Below are 17,534 nucleotides of genomic sequence, written 5' to 3'. Positions count from 1 at the left end.
TACCTTACAATGGTGTGTTAGTTTCTGCTTTATAACAAAGTGAATCAGTTATACATATGTCCCCATACCTCTTCCTTCTTGCATCTCCCTCCATCAATTTACTTTTTAATTGGACAGATCTGCTTATGTGTTCATTTCTGTGCATAAGTCAGTGAATCATGTATTTGGTTTTCATCACTGGCTGGAGCCCCCAGTGACTTAACTCTCACTTCTTGCTCCCTTGAGATACTGTCCAAAAATCCACTGTGGCATCACACTCCATCCCAGGCCATCCATCCTAGGAGGCCACTCCATCTCTTATACCCCAAGTAGCAAAATGGTGTCCATTAGACATGTTTGTTTGTCCCACACATCATTCTGAAGAATTGTCTTAAGCTGGGAGATACAAATAAAAATCTTAATTTCTGACTTTTCTTGAGAAAAGTGGGCCCTCCACTCGTACTTGGTGACAGTTGCCTGGGTGGTGGGGAAGGATGTGCCCGGCAGGGAGCCACGGTCTCACCTGGCCAGGCTGAGTTCATAAAGTGACCCACCTGTCTCGGGTGTCATGTGTTGGCATGTGTTAAACACATCAGGGATGATTCTAGGTACCAAATGTGGGTAAGAGAAACAGCTGATTTGTCTGTGTATTTATTGGTATGAGAAACTGTAAGCTCCAAGGCCAGAGACCTTGTCTCGTTTGTCTTGGTATATCCCCAGTGTTTCATAGTTAACTGAATTGAAAGAAAGCTCTACTTGGGCAGATGAATCTGGTAGTGGTATGTAAGATGCTTAAAGGAGGATGCTGAATGTTTGAAAAACGCTATAACCGTAAGTTGTAACTGAGAACATAGACCAAGGTGGTGGCAGAGGGAATAGAGAAAGACCCCAAGAGATAATTCGAATGAAAATCCTGGGGCTTCCCTGGTGGCGCAGTGGTTAAGAATCCGCCTGCCAGTGCAGGGGACACGGGTTCGAGCCTTGGTCCCGGAAGATCCCACATGCCGCAGAGCAGCTAAGCCCGTGCACCACAACTACTGAAACCCGTGCAACACAACTACTGAAGCCCGTGCACCTAGAGCCCGTGCTCCACAACAAGAGAAACCACCGCAATGAGAAGCCCGTGCACCGTAACAAAGAGTAGCCCCCGCTCGCCGCAACTAGAGAAAGCCCGGGTGCCGCAAGTAGAGAAAGCCCATGCGCAGCAACAAAGACCCAACGTAACCATAAATAAATAAATAAATTCATTAAAAAAAAGGAAAGAAAATCCCATTGGATCTAGAGACGGGCAGGAAGTAAACGAGAAATAAAAACGGAAAGGTGAGTTTAGAGCCTTAGGAATAATGGTGCCATTAATACAGCTAGGAGGGTGATAGGTAAAAGTTCCAGGGTCCCTCGTGCTCCCCAAGTCCCAATCTTCTGGCGTGAAAGGAATTTGAGGCTTAATTATATTCATGATTTAGCAAATGCTAGTAGCTATGCTCAGAATTTTTCCCTTATGTTTTTCACCCCAGGGCTAAGACCATCAAGAATACAGTCTCTGTGAACCTGGAGCTGACAGCGGAAGAATGGAAGAAGAAATATGAAAAAGAGAAAGAGAAAAACAAGACTTTGAAGAATGTTCTCCAGCATCTGGAGATGGAGCTAAACAGGTGGAGAAATGGTAAGGAGGAATGAGGCATGAGCGTGTGCTCTTTTTCCCCCTACAGCTGTTGGCATCCTGGGGCACTTGGGAAAGAGTGGATGACGGTGGAGCTTGGTCCTGCCTTGCAACCGCCCATGTGAACAAGCAGATATTGTCTTATTCCCTAGCAGTCAGTCACTCCCGCCCCACCCCATCACTTGGCTGATGTATATTCTTTTTTTTTTGACCCAAACTCCCCGATGTCTTTTGGGGGAAGGGTTTTTAAATTTTTTTAAATTTATTTTTGGGCTGCGTTGGGTCTTTGTTGCTGTGCGTGGGCTTTCTCTAGTTGCGGTGAGCGGGGTCTACTCTTTGTTGTGGAGCGTGGGCTGCTCATTGTGGTGGCTTCTCTTGTTGCAGAGCACAGGCTCTAGGTGTGCAGGCTTCAGTAGTTGTGGCTCGCGGGCTCTAGAGCGCAGGCTCAGTAGTCGTGGCACGTGGGCTTAGTTGCTCCATGGCATGTGGGATCTTCCCGGACCAGGGCTCGAACCCGTGTCCCGTGCATTGGCAGGCGGATTCTTAACCACTGCACCACCAGGGAAGCGCCTGACATACATGCTTAGTGTGGGCAAGTGACTGTTTGTTTACAAGGTTCCCTTAATCTTTTTGCAATGAGATGCCCTCTGTCTATCACTGTAATTCACTCCCTGGTAGCCATATTTGAGGTTTAGAGGGCAGTGCCCAGGACTTTGGGGGCTCTGATTGCTTTTGATTAAATGAAAAATATCATTCTCTCCTATGTGAGTCTTGTAATCGATTTGGGGTTAAAAGTCACCACTGGCAAATATTTGCATTTTTATTTGCCCAATTCATCGTCATGCTCTGCTTCTTCAGAGCCAGAAATAGGGGATTCCTGAAGAAACTCTGTCCTAAAATGGAGGCTTAAAGGCTTGTTTCGTGACTCATTTTTCTTTTTCCCTGAAACATTCTCTTTGGTTTGTTCTGCTCAAAGAAAACAGCTCAGAGGGCTGACATGCAGTGGTGGGTGGGTTGTGGGAGAGGTGCTGAAGAAGGGTTCCCAGATCCAGGCTCAGACAGATTATTTTAATGGTTTTCGCTTGGTGACGGAGGTTAGAAGGTAGCAGTCCCCCCCCCCTTTTTTTTTCACTGAAACAAGGCAGCTTGGTGCGTGTGTAGGGGAATAGTGGGTAGTTGGAGGTTGTCCTTCAGATTCTCTGCTGCCACGTTTGGTACTTATTGCAGGTGCTGCATCAGATCTCAGTCTTGGGTAAGTGCAGGAGCCTAGGGATGGCTGTGCAGGTTTGGCAGGTAACCTGCCTGCTTATAACTGCGGAGTTAGCAGCACATCGTCTTGTGATTATATGTTTGCCACTGTTTTTGCTAGGAAGGGTGGGGTGTCCATGAGCTGCTGTTCAATTGAAAAAACAATTACGTGGGCAACCAGGATTCTAGAGAGGTTCAAGAAATGACCTAGTAGCCTAAATAACACAATTCTTTTCTTTTGGGGAGATTTTCTAGCTGCATAAGTGTTTTGAAGGCTGCTGGAATTACTGAATAATTCAGCACCTGCAGCTGGTGGATGATTCCTTGCAATTTGGCAGGAGTAGGAGAGTAGGGAGGAGTGCTTGGCAAGGCAGGGAGTGGCTGTATGAAATTTTGTTCTATTTCTGGGATTCTCTTGGGTCACTTCTCTGCTGGGCAACTGGAACCGACAAGGGGAGGGGGAACTGGCCTTAGAAACACTGTGCTGTGGGCAACTAACCTTGTGTTTTTCTTTTCTTTCCTGTCCTTTGCCAAGCTCCAACCCTCCAGTTCTCCATCCCTTAGTCAGCTGTCCTCTGGGGTCTGCCCACTGCCCTGTTTGCCTAACCCACGCTCATGCCTTGCATCTCTTTTGGGTGCTGTCCCCTGCTCTTGGATTGCTCACTTGACATCATTTTAATTCTTTGTCCCACCCCGCAGATCCACTCAGAAATTTACTGTTTTCCATGCCCTATAGGGTGAGATCCTACCTAAGCCCTTAACTTACATAATTCAGGAGAACTAATGTATGGTTTCTGACACGTGATAGACTTTCATAAATGTCTGTTAAGTAAGCATGTGTTTAATGCAGTGCCGGAGGTTAAAGGGTGAGCAGTCAGGCATGGTCTCTGCCCTCACGGAGCTTACAGGCTGGTGGGGGAGATAGTCTCCAACCGCGACGAATAACCATGCGATGCTAGTCTGTGCTGTTCATCAAGAAGGGAAAGTATAAGGTGCTAGGAGTTATTACAGCAGAGGGCCCTGAGCTTGACTCAAGTCAGCAAAGATTTCCCCAATAAGCGACCTAGGGAATAAGATCTGAGTGAAACAGAGCAGTTAGCTGAGCAAAATAGGTGAGGGTGGAAGTGCGGATAGGGTGGGAGGAGCCAGGTTTACGATGACCCTGATGGGACGGGAGCGAAGGCCAGTGTGGAGATCTGGGGCTGGGCGAGACGGACTGAGATGGGTGAGAGAGGGACAGGCAGGCCCGTACAGGGCTATGTAGTCCTCGTTCAGGATTGTGGCCATTATCTTGGGAGCAGTGAGAAGCCATTCAAGGTTATTCAGCTGCAGATGGTATGATGAGATTTACATTTTTGAAGATCCATTGGTTGTGTTGGAGGATGGACTGGAGGGTGTGGGAGGAGGGCTAGGACCTGGGGTGGTCTTCCAGAGATGACATTATAGTCGTTGAGTTGAGAGACAGGGCAGTGGAAAGGGAGAGAGATGGACGGACCGGAGACGTATTTAGGAGGTGAAATCAGCAATGCTTGGTGAGGAGTAAGCCGTAGGGAGAGAGAGTGTCAAGTTTTCTAGCTTGCTGAGTCGGATGGAGGGCAGAAGTGCTCCCTGAGACAAGAAACACAGGGGGAGAACCAGAAGGGAGGCGAGGGAGGTGAGAAGGGAGTTTGAAGTGCCCATGTAACATCCAGGTGAAAATGCCAGATAAGAAGTTAGGTCTGGAGCTCAGGGGATCTGCCATGGATCTTCTGGAGGTAATTGAAGGCATAGGTAGGGGTGAGGTCCTGTATAGACTCCCGAAGAGAGGAGAGGGAAGAGAAGAGGAAGGGTCTTGAGAGACCCCTCCACTCACCCCCACCATTACCATGTAATCACTGAGTGATTAAGAGTAGGGAGATCGATGCAGCTCTCCTGTCCGGCAAGCTAACACTTTTTTCTTCTGGAAGCAAAAGTTTTCAAATGTAGAGAACCTACTGTAGTGGTATAAAAATGTCAGGCAGGAAAGGAGACAGGTGGACGCATGGTGGAGTGGTCCTTTTACCAGGTATGAATGAAGAACTATTTTAAGGATTAACTGCACATCCAACAAAACCCGGAGGCTTTCTGTCCTGTTCTGAGAGACTAGGTGTTTAATCCTCCGGCAGCCCTTGAGGCAGGATAGGAGACTCGCCCAAGGTGACTCCACGGGGCGCTTGACTCCTGAATTCATTCTCTTTCCCTTGTGGGTGCAGCCTGCGTGCCGCCCTGCTGGTTTGTGTTTAGGCCACGGAGGTGAGTGTGAAAAAAAGGGACTGGAATTCCTTCCGTGGTGCCCCGTGCACCCTGATTCCTCATGGTCACGAGGGCACGGCTGGGATGTGTCAACTAGAGAGCAGGGATTTTGAAAGGTGGAGTGGAGAGAAGAGGCAGTGCCCTCCACTACAACCCAAGTGGCAGGATATTTCCAACTTGCTTCTGAAATCTGGTACGCACCTTGGTTCTAAACGTGTGGGAGGGCAGCCGCTGAGTTCACTGCAGTGACGGCTACACATGGATATTCCCGGGTTGCAGTCAGAATGTGATAAAGGAGCGTTGTTCAGCTGTGTGCACCCTCCCTAGGGAAAAAGGTTCCTTTCCGCACAGTGTTTATCATTTAAAAATTTGGCTGCCCCACTCCAGCGGTAGGAGAGCAGGAGAGGAGGAGTGTAGCAGGGAAAAGCATGCATATGTGTGCATGCCTGTGCTTTTGCCTGTTTGTTGTTACACAGAATGAGGTAGGAATACAAAGGAGTAGGAGAGGCAAAATAATATGATGTCTCAGCGGCCAGTTGGGCCCAGGCAGATACTGTAAATAAGTGAAGAGCAGTACGTCTGATACAGTTGGCCACAGGAGAGAGCATTCCCTGCCCAAAGTCATTCAAAAGCCATGAAATACTATCCTATTACGTGCCTGTAGGCTGGTCCTCACCCCATCCCCACCTATATTCTTATAGCGTAATGGGCTACTTCCGATGCAAGGCTGGCGGTTTTCTCCACTGGGTGTAGTAGAACATTGATTCTCAGAACATGGCCTGGGACTCGTAGTAATGCACATACCACACCAAGCCTTAATTCATTTCTGCCACTGCCGTTCAGGCAGCGTGGCCCAGGGCATGTGCGTGGGAGCTTAAGGGGCGGGGGGGAGTCATACCTTGTTTTTTTTATTTTGGTTTGTTTTGCGGTACGTGGGCGTCTCACTGTTGTGGCCTCTCCCGTTGCGGAGCACAGGCTCCGGACGCACAGGCTCGGGGGCCATGGTTCACGGGCCCAGCCGCTCCGCGGCATGTGGGATCTTCCCGGACTGGGGCACAAACCCGTGTCCCCTGCATTGGCAGGCGGACTCTCAACCACTGCGCCACCAGGGAAGCCCTCACACCTTGTTTTTACAAAGCAGGAGTGGGGAGAACCCTCCACTCTCCTGGCTCCATTCCCCACTGGGCCAGTGAAGGTCCTGCCAGCTTAAACAAAAAGAGAAAGCAGGGAACTACATTCAGTATCTTGTAATAACCTATAACGGATAAGAATCTGAGAAAGAATAGACGTGTATGTATAACTGAATCACTTTGGTGTATGCCTGAAACTAACACAACTTTGTAAATCAGCTCTTCTTCAGTTAAAAAAAAAAAGAAGGCTATGAGTAACTCACAGAACCGAAAGAACAGCTGAGGAACTGGGCTTATAAGGGGCCACACCTGGAGTGGATCCCCTCTAAATGTGTTTCCATCCTCGTCTCGTGCGTTGGAGACCCAGAGGCCCTGGAGAGTTAGAGGATACTGCGCTGGGTGGTGTGCTTTGTCTGGGGAACGACAGGACACCCTGATGTGTTGTCTGACCAAAACTACATGCACTGGAGAGGGTAATTCCTCACAAGGCAGTCAAGGTGCTGTTGTGAGAGTGGCTGTTGAGTGTCTGAAAAACAACACATGCCCACCACAATCTCCTAGTGACATCTTGTGGGCTAAAATCGACGGGCAGTCTTTCTGCAAATCTGGAGGCTCTGCTGGCAACTTTAGCCTCATGAAAATTTGTTCAGCCTACTTGCTTAAGGACAGATAGAGGGAGTGGGCAGCTGTCAGAAATAGGATCTTTCTTTTTTTCCAGCTCTGTTGCTTGTTGATCGGATGTACAGAAAGGATTTGAACCATCCTGTAAGTGGGGATAGATTTAGGTAGTTCAGCTTCCAGTTCACCGCTGCCCCCTCCTCCTCAATCCGTCAAAAAGACTCTAGACAAGAGGATGGGGAAGGAGGGCTGAAGGCCCAGGGGCATGATGCTTAGAGAGGGGTTGAGTCCATAGTTCCCAGTCTCTGCCAGGTCAGTCATTACACATGCCCTCTTCTCTGGTACTTCTTTGAATTTTGTTCTTAAAAAAAATGATAACTTTTTACAAGGGCTTCAGTCAGAAAAAGAGGCCCTGAATATCCAGGTGTCAGAAGTGCAGGGAAATGACCTGATGAAACTGCATATCTGCAGCATCTCTTGCATAATATAATATTTTCTAACAGAGTGGATGTAGATTTACCCCATCTGCTGAAGTCCTGCAAAGAAATTATTTCATCACAATCTGAGAAGGTGTGGAAAAATCAGTAATCTCTAGAGCAGATTTGTTCTCCAGACTTAAAACCTGCCAGGCCAGTAGGCTTGTTTCTCCAAGTAGCTAAATCTGTAACCTCGAGGCTGATGGGGGCTCTGTGGAACTGTGCAGCCTCCGTAGTTCGGACCAAATTTGCTTTTTTTGGCATTAAATATGTAGAAGATGCTGGCCCCCCTCTCATACTCATGATTATTGTAGAACTCCAGAAGTTAGCATTTCATTTGAGAGGTCTAATTTGTTAGGCCCTCTTCCTTCTTTTGAGAGCACAACGAAACACTAATAGGAATACTGATCGCTAGGAGAATCGTGTGGCCTGTTTAAGAAGAATGTAAAGAGGATGCTGAGTCCTGGGTGACCAGTTTATTAGAAAATTACTGTAGAAAGGATTAGAGAATGTCTTAAACTTCTTACAATATCTTGAGGAAATAGGGTAAAAGCTGCTCTTTGAGTGCAAAATAATCCCATAAAGGAATGATTTTTTTTAAACCTCCCATTTATATAATGACATCTTGTATCCAGCTGCCCATCTGGCAACTTAAAGGTTTCCTTTTCGTTTCTTTGATATAGAAATTACCTGCCATTAGGTCTGCCACTGGGCCTGTTTAATTGGTATTAAAAGAGAGTGCCTCCTTTGCCAGATCTGATCTGGTTTCTGGCGGAAGCTGTGAGTGACCAGCCAATCTTTGCCCTGGAGCTGCAGAGAGAAGCCAATTACCTTACTATGTTCTCCAGAGGCTGTAGGGACTCAACTTATGAAAAGGATAACTAGCTTGTTGCTACTTCATGTGTGAAATTTTAATGAATTACTGGCAGCCTAATGGTTTTCTTTCTTTCTTTTTTTTTTTTTGAAAAAAACAAAACCCCCAAAAGCCTGTTTTAGCATTTTTTAACTAATAGCACTAACAAGAATTTTTGATTAGTCTGTCATTCTTGTTTATTGCAATTGATGGATTTCTACTTCTTGTGGAAATGTTATTTATGCCCTCTGGGGGGTTTTCATTTTATAATTAAAGTGCTCTGCAACCTTATAGGTATGCTCCAACTGAATGCTCCTGTGTACACACAAATGGTTTTAGTCCTTAAAGGTAATTACATCTGACAATAGGAAATTAGGAAATGCCAGAATGCTTATGTAAAAAAGGGAAATGTTTCTTGGGGGGGGGTGGGAGGCGGAGTTTTCATTCTAAAATAGCAGATGCTTTACAATATTATAAGCTCTTTCCTTATAAATCCTCAAGGGATAAACTAAGAGAAATTTGCTTTTCATGTAAAGGAGAATAAAAATAGATGCTAATCTTCATTTGTGATCCTTTTCTTGTTCTCCTACCTCCAGATTTTAGGGCATTATTTCTCCAGGGTTTGTTTGCAGCTATCTTCTGTGTTACAATCAGTTATTCCATAATCACCTCACGGGGGCTTCTCCGGAGACCCTATCCACTGCATTGCAGGGAATATTCTCCATTAATGCTGTGAGATTGCCATGGAGACAGATTGCCTAGTGTCAGGTCCTGCATAGTGCTGGGAATTTACAATCCCCAGACGCGTCTGTGAGCTGGACAGTGTAGTTACCAGGGACGCTTCTGGAAGTCATTTGCTCGGTCCTTTGAAGGGCAGCGGTGTTTGGGAAAACCTGTTCTTGGTTCCTCTCTGGGCAAGAGCTGTGCTCTCCCCCAGACACCCTCTGCTTTTGTTCCTGTGTGTTGCTTTGTTCTTCTCGGCCTGAACGGCTGCTGCAAAAAATAATACTGACTGCCTGACCTTTAGAATAAAAACTGGGATGGGCTCGCTGTTTAGATGTAGTTTTGTGGGGGACATGTTGATGCTTCGATTCAGAGAATTGTTCAAGGGAAACCAGAAAACCTGCTATAGGTTTCAAATATTGTTTTCACAATAATAAAAATAACCCAGGCTAGTGGGAAGCAGCGGCATAGCGCCCGGAGATCAGCTTGGTGCTTTGTGACCACCTAGAGGGGTGGGATAGGGAGGGTGGGAGGGAGATGCAAGAGGGAGGGGATATGGGGATATATGTGTACGTATAGCTGACTCACTTTGTTATGCAGCAGACGCTAACACAACATTGTAAAGCAATTATACTCCAATAAAGATGTTAAAAATAAATAAACCCTAAAGGCACTACTCGTATGGCTGTATTGTATTTTTGGGGGGAACTGAGCTCTAACTACCAAAGGTATTGTGAAGACCCCAGAAACACTAATCTCAGGATAAGTAAAAATGATATTTTATCTGCAAAACCTAAAAAGTTGACAATTCGTCAGGAAGAGGAGGGGATAAGAGATGGACTTTTGTGTTTTTTACATATACTAGTTTAATTAATCTTTAGAACAGTGCTGTGTTAAAGGCATTGTTATTTCTTCACCTTTACAAAAAGCGAGAGGTTAAGCAGGAAATGGCTTGATAGGTGGCTTAGTGTCCCACTGACCATGTTTATGCAGTGTCTGTTGGTCACTTTCAGGTGCCTCAGAGCAGTGTTGGCTAGCTTGTTGAACCTCTCTAAACTGGGACAAGTCTGGAACTTTGTAATGCTATAACTTCTCAGTGGAAGACGAGGGCAGTTTTAGGGGTAGTCAAGCCTGTGACTTTTGGTTAGAGCAGGTCACCCACTGCTAGGTTGTGGGATTCATCCCTGACTCCTGCCCACCCAGACAAACGGAAATACACACTGGGCAACTCCTTAGCTCACCCCAACCTCACGATATCACTGCCTCTGTGGCCATTTGGAACCAAAGAATGCAGGGAATATGTCCTTTTCAGATGTTTTTGTATCTTACCTCTGGACTTGGGCTGAATTGGCCTGTGGACAATATGACTATATTCTGGCTGGTTTCTGGTCTAGTGCAGTTAAGAATTTCATCTTCAATATGCTTTAGCTGGAAGATCAATTCATACTGCACTGGATTGCCCTGTTCACAAATTTCAGAAGCTAGGATTGAAAAATTAGAGAGAGATACAGTCATGATCCGAGTGGGGGAAGGACATTTACCAAAGTGTTAGTGGTGAAATTCTCTAGAGAAGGAACAGAGTTGGGAGGTAGAGGAGAAGGAGGGCGAAAGTTTTAGTATATCCTCTATGGTTAAAAAAAGATATTTACATATATATTTTTATAATTTTATATATATATAATGTTTTGAAGCACACACACACAAATCCTTAGGAACTAGAACACGGTATTGCTTTTATAGCCCATGGACATAGCAAGCTCTAGATAATATAGATCCTTTAATTGGATGAAATCCGGTCTGCGCACTAAGGTTGTTGATGGATGCTTCAAACCAGGAATTGGAACTGAATGAAATAATGATTTGGTTCAGATTCAACTCAAAGGCTACTCAGATATTCTGGTTTTGTTTCAGGTCAATAATTTTAGAAAAAGGCTTAGGTACAGTACAGTGTAGTTGAGCTTCAGAAGAAAAACAAGTTGGCTCAGTTTTGTATTCAGCAAAGTAATCATTTATTCCAGGCTTTGCTTCAAGTTGCTGCTTCAAATGGAACTGTGATACCAAGGTGAGATCATTGAGTGTTAATTTTATTTGACGTGGAGGCCTATGGTACCGTTTTGTGATTATCAAGTGAGATAATGGAGTCTTAAGCAGCAAAGCTAACCCATCACAGTGCTTTGTTTATATTGAGATAAATGTACACAATCAGTGTTCAGGTGGGTTTCTTGAGACTTGATATATACTGTTCATGAAGCCATGGATTAGTTCAGTTCTTCTCTCCTTTGTTTTGGGGTGTCTTTTTTTTTTTTTTTTTTTTTTTCTGTGAGAAATTCCCTCTGGCTCAGGACAGTTTTCCTGGGGAATTCCACAGAACGCATTTTACGGGCTGAGAACTGGGTGAGGCTTGGAACGTTGCAGACACTCACTGATTGTAGCAAACTGAGTGTGAAACTGATGGTAAACATTGTGATGGAAAAGTATGTTTGGTTTTGGTTTGCTTTCCAAGAAGATATTTAAAAGACACAGTTGAGCCACGTGGTTTTCATCGACTCCTTTTTATGCAGTCTGTCTTTGCAAGGTGGTTTTCTTGTTGGGGATAGCCGTTGACCAGCTTGAGAACTTCACCTTTTCCCTCAATTTGCATGGTCACATTTGGTACTACTTCCTTCGAAGGCCCCATAAATGCTCCTCTGCAGACCAAGAAGCGGTCTGCAGAGTGTCTGCATGATATTCTAGATGGGCTGCTTTTTCTTTCCTGGGATTACCTGATATCACAAGAAATTATTCTATTTGAACCTCTCCAGTTGAGACAATTAATTCTGACTTCCTGGGGGAGAGAGTGGTAGTGGGACGTGTGTTTGTGCGATGTCAGTCAGAGTTCCCGGGTCCGGGGCTACCCTGACTTCCTGTTTCAGAGTGAGAGATTCTCAGAGTCTGAGGATTGGGGCCCTACGGTGTTCTATTAACAATGGCGAATTTGTTCCTTGATTTGGCTGTTTCTATTAATGAAACAGTAACCTAATTAATTGTAATTAGGATGCCTCAGAGGTCTGTTTCTCTTTGAATCAATCGCTAGAGAGAATATGATTCTAGTAAAGCCCTAGCATATTCCTCAACAAATAAAATTGTATGCAAAATTTCTGGGTATCACTGCAAAGTTGGAGAGCTTGTGTGGTTGATGGAACCAGTTTACTTCAGTGATGCATCATGGGGGAGGGAGTGTTACATAGTCTCCTTCTTCCTTAGACCCATTTTGGTCAATTCACTGTGACCTTTCTGGTCAAATAGAAAGAACACAAGCTATAACTCTATGCAACAGCTCCTTATTCTGTCCTCTGTGTCTTTTTCACGGGAGTGACTATTTTTGGACCTCTTCCTGGAGGGCTGCACGCTGAAATTCTTCAATCCCTAACTCCTCTTGGCTGTGCTTTGCAGGAGAAGCTGTGCCTGAGGATGAACAGATCAGTGCTAAGGACCAGAAGTCCCTGGAGCCCTGTGATAACACCCCCATCATAGACAACATTGTTCCTGTGGTTGCTGGCATCTCTGCAGAGGAGAAGGAGAAGTATGATGAGGAGATCTCCAGTCTCTACCGACAACTGGATGATAAGGTCTGTAGTCAGAGATTATAGACCTCACACTGGTACAAAAACTAAAAGCAGCAGGTCCTAGATTTATTGGCTGGAAGCAGCTCAAGCCCCCCGGAACTGATGTAGGGCTGCAGACTGCTGTTTGTGCCTGTCTTCCTAGTATTTACCCTAGCTCTTCATTGGGCAGACTCAGGGAATTGGATTCATGTGGAATGGATACTTGATCGGAAGAGTGGAGTGTTGACCTGGGTAGACAGCGTCTTCACCTCTAGAAATTGGATGGGGCCTTATCACTGCATGAGAGTGGAGGCTGTGTGATCTTTCTTGAATTGTCCCTTGTTTTCTTCTCTGGGCCTGTCCATCACCTCTTGGAAATTCCAGCAGTGTCCCAGCTATAGGGGCAAAGGTGGTAGCTCCCAAAACTCAGGTGTGTACTTTAATTATGTAGCTCTAAGACCCTGGAATGAGGAGCCAGTAGTAGCAGCATCAGTAAGGCTGTTTTCAGGGGCATCCTCTTGAACAAAGTAGTTTGGACATGCTGGGATGTCTAATTTCATGGCAAACTTTTGGGACTCAAAGAGCCATGTCAGTGCACAAACTGGAATAAAGGAAAAGAGATCTTGGAGAACACTGTATCATTCATTCCCAAAGAAGGTCGGGTTAGGAATCCCAGAGGCAAAGGAAATAAAATTGATGTTTCATGTGATCTTGGCATATTGCCCTTGGAATATCTAAATCCTTTCAGTGCATTTCATCAAGGTTGCCGATATTTTTAGTCTGATTTAATCTTTTCTGCTGTGGTTCAGCGCAGAGTGCTCGGGGACACCTCTGGCTTGGATGAAACAGCTTTGTTATGTTAACGTTGTCATTAATCTTACAGGCCTGTCTCTTCTGAGTAAAGCTCAGAGTCTGGTATCACCTTCACAAGGGAAACGTAACTGGTTGCCATAAGGAAGCTGGTTCTCTTTGTGCTTACGACTCGGGGGGGTTTGCATTATAACTGCAGTGTTAAACTGGGGTCACCCTACCCTTTGGGTAACATTTAATAAGATATTCACACCGTGAGAGCTGGGTTAATTACTCTTTAGGCACTAGACATAGTTACCCTTCCATTTCTACCCAGGTGTTTTATGTAAAACCTCAAACAAAATGAGAGAAAAGGGAGATCAGTAAGTTAGTGAATAGTGTCTGTGGATTTCTCGATTTCTCCAAAGAAATGCTATTGTTTAATAGCATTTAGAATTGATGGTTCATTTTTAGTATCCCCAAAGAATCCTGGATGCGGGGTGATAACCTGATTCCGCTCTCTATTCTCTGTGAATAGAAGCCCGCAGTGATTGGAATTGGGATCTTTTACCTTGGCAGCATGAGGATTTCTCTTTGCTCTGAGGGAGACTTCAGAGTCTTGACTCCAGCTCCTGAAGTGTAGGAAATGCCAGGCCTTGGCAGTTCTCAGTTGGTAGCTGGCAGAGCTGACCCTAGAGCCTCGGCCACCTAATGACCAACCTAGGACATTTTCTGTTATATCATTTTCCTTTAGCGTGTGTTTTGAAAACCCTGTTAAGCACACATTTTGAGATTAGCATGTGTGGTCCATCACAGGGTGATGCTGAGAGATCTGGGAGAGGACTGAGCCCCAGAGCCTCAGCCTGGGGAGGGGGGCACCAAAGCTAGTGGTTTGACCTTCATATCTCTACCCATGGATGGCCTGATTATGACTTGTCAGCTGTCATTCTTATTTGTCCTCCTCTTAACAGTTCTAGGAGCTATTTCATGCTTCTGATGAGGTAGGTGGTGTGATACTTTTGAGAATGCATGGGTCGGTACAGGGCACCTTCATAGATTATTAGTGGCAGTGCTGAAAGTATCTAAGTCTAGATGAAAGGCTAGCCCAGGGTGGTCAGATGACTTACATCACCTGTAGGGGGCAGAGCTGCAGTGAGATTACACATCTTCTGACTCCCAGTCCGGTGCTCATCCCATTTTGGCCTTAGCCCTTGAAATGAGGAACTTTTCCGCCCTAATGAATTTGTCAAGAATGCAGTGGGAGAAAGACTATGCGGTCTCCTCCCTGCTGCCTGCTCTGTCCCTCTGTGCTGCCCCTCCAGGGGTCTAAGGACAGGTGCTCTTCCAGGGCATCTCTGTGTGATGGAAAAGCATGCACTTTATTATTATTTTTTAATACTTAATTTTTTTTTTATGGAAGTATAGCTGATTTACAGTGTAGTGCCAATCTCTGCTTACAGCAAAGTGACTCAGTTATACACGTATAGACGTTCTTTTTTTATATCCTTTTCCATTATGGTTTATCACAGGATATTGAATATAGTTCCCTGTGCTATACAGTAGGACCTTGTTGTTTATCCATCCTATATAATAGTTTACATCTGCTAATCCCAAACTTCCAGTCCTTCCCCCACCCCCACCTTGGCAACCACAAGTCTGTTCTCTATGTCTGTGAGTCTATTTCTGTTTTATAGATAGGTTTATCTGTGCCATATTTTAGATTCCACGTACAAGTGATATCATATGGTATTTGTCTTTCTCTTTCTGGCTTACTTCACTTAGTATGATAATCTCTAGGTGCATCCACGTTGCTGCAAATGGCGTTATTTCATTCTTTTTAATGGCTGAGTAGTATTCCACTGCATATATACGTACCACATCTTCTTTATCCATTCATCTGTTGATGGACATTTAGGTTGTTTCCAAAAATCATGTACTTTAGAGTCAGACCTGTGAGTTAACAATGCAGAGACCTGGGCCGATGACCCACCTACTGAAGATGTTTTTCTCGTCTGCAACATGGAGTTCGCATCTGTTACTTTAAAAGGTTTCATTGGGGAGTAAAAGTTTCTAAGACATAGCAGATGCTCAATAAATATTGGTTTCTTTCTTTCTTTTCTGTCTCCTCCCTTTGTTTGCTTAAGGGAGAAGCCACATTATATATGGTATCAGAGGGGTGGTGGTGCAGAGGTGGGCTGAAAGCAGAGTTGTAAGATAGGCAGCTCAGCACTGCCACTGTCTCTCTTATTCCCCATCACCTCTCCAGAGCTTCTGTACTGTTGGAGTTGTAAGAGAGGAATTAAGTGTAAGTAGAAGTAGAAGTTGAACCTCATTTCACTGATTACCATTGCAACAAAAACATCTTTATAATTAAAGGTGACCAGTGACCTGTTGACGGCTCACTTATTTTATTTCAAATACCAGAATATTTTTTGAAAGGTTCCTGGAAAACCATTATCCATAGACAGATCGTAACAGTTGGCATCAGAGTGAACCTGTGTAAACATGTTCTAAGAGATGCGCTTGAATGTACAGATATAGACTGCACAGCACATCTTACTCTGAAAGTTTTGAAAATTAAAAAAGAATCGCAGTAGACTATGCTAATTCCTTAGAGAAGTTTCCTTAAGAAAGGGTAAGTGTAGTTTTGGTAATGTCTCTGATGTAAGTGATTCGTGTCCTTATAATGTAATCCTTGTTCTTCATCCTTCCCAGATGGGCTAAGGGCCCTTAGATTCTCACAGTACCTCAAAAATCACTGCATCGCAGCCCTTCACCTGTCAGGAGCAAGCCTGCGTCTCAGGCTTTGGAATGAACACAGTATAAGAACAAAGCACGTGCACTACCGTTTTGCTTCTCTTGTGATTTATGTCACTTGTAGCTGTTGCTCATACGTCCCAGGGGAAGAGATGGTAGCTCCCCCATGTTAAACTTCTTGAGTCTTTCATGTTAAGATGTTTAATATTTATGTGCGGAGGGACATAAGCACAGAATCATTCCTGGTAAATGACATTCTAAGTTTATAAAGTAGAAGAGAAAATATGCCCAACATATAGTCTTCTCACTGTGGAAGTACCATTTTTGGGGGGAGGTTTCACTCTGATATAACTTCCCTAATTCTCCTGCCAGAAATCTGACTTGAAGTATTTTTTAGAAGCATTAAAGAATTTTAAATTGTAAAACAATTTTCAGAACTTCAGAGTAAGATGTGCTGTGCAGTCTATATCTGTACATTCAAGCGCATCTCTTAGAACATGTTTACACGGGCTTGATGCCAGCTGTTAAGATCTAGTCCGTGGATAATAGGTTTCCGAGCACTTTTTGGAAAATATTCTGGTATTTGAATTTTCTTATACATAAAATAGGTGAGTTGGTGTAAAAAGTTCAGTAGAAACAGGATCTCCCTGAGCAGAGAAATAAGCCCCAAAGATGTTCTACACAAAGGAAAAGGAGATGCAGATCTCATAATATTGGTGTTAGCATTTACTTGCTCCATGGAAAGCATCCAGTTGTGATTTAATAGATTTTTACATTTAATCTGATTTAAATGGATGCACAAACACGACCAAACAGGCAGGAAAATATCCCGTGGGAAACTGAGGTTCTGCCACGTAGGCCCTTGGGTTTACCCTCTTCCCTCCCCGACCCTGGAAAAGGCAGAAAGCACAGTGCAGGTTTCTTGTGGGCTGCACATGGAAACACCTGGGCAGCTCCTGGCACAAGGACGGACACAGTAACACTGAACTGGATCCGACTCTGCTTGGGGTTTAGACCCCAGAAGCGTCACCACAGAGCATTTCCTCCTGTTCCTAAGGGAGAGGCACATGTGAAGCCAAGCTGTCTTTCTTCACAGGCTGTGCTTCCCAATTCCGTTTGAACTCGTGAAAATCTTCGTAACCAAGACCGAGTCTCGTGCGGTTAGGCCTGCTGGGTGCCTGCTGCTTTCCACACCGGGTGGACCGCATCTAAGGAGGGGAGAGGCAGAGGTGCCTGCACGGGGCCGCGAGAGGCCGCGATTCTGGCCTTTGTGGCAGCAACACCTAGTGGCAGAAGTTGAGAGTGAGAAGTGTGAACTTGCCTGTGGGGAGATCCTTTCCCACTTCAATGACAGGCCAGAAAGGAAGCAATCACGTTTCTGCACACCAGCTTCCTTGAGGTTTTTTCAGACTGGTAAGAAAATTAGCTCCTAATCAAAGGGAGCTC

At 44.9% G+C, this 17,534-nt stretch overlaps 1 protein-coding gene across 1 annotated transcript in view; it reads left to right on the top strand.

Annotated features, from left to right (window-relative positions):
- KIF5C (kinesin family member 5C) overlaps positions 1-17,534 on the top strand; it is a 166,156-nt gene that overhangs the window by 97,184 nt on the left and 51,438 nt on the right. The window contains exons 11-12 of the mRNA XM_032638533.1: positions 1,494-1,642; positions 12,391-12,566. Coding sequence (XP_032494424.1) covers positions 1,494-1,642; positions 12,391-12,566 — 325 coding nt within the window. The remainder of the gene's footprint in view (positions 1-1,493; positions 1,643-12,390; positions 12,567-17,534) is intronic.

Source organism: Phocoena sinus, chromosome 7 (assembly GCF_008692025.1).
Source record: "Phocoena sinus isolate mPhoSin1 chromosome 7, mPhoSin1.pri, whole genome shotgun sequence".
NCBI classification, from domain to species: domain Eukaryota; kingdom Metazoa; phylum Chordata; class Mammalia; order Artiodactyla; family Phocoenidae; genus Phocoena; species Phocoena sinus.
This window is presented reverse-complemented; position numbering and strand designations above follow the sequence as displayed.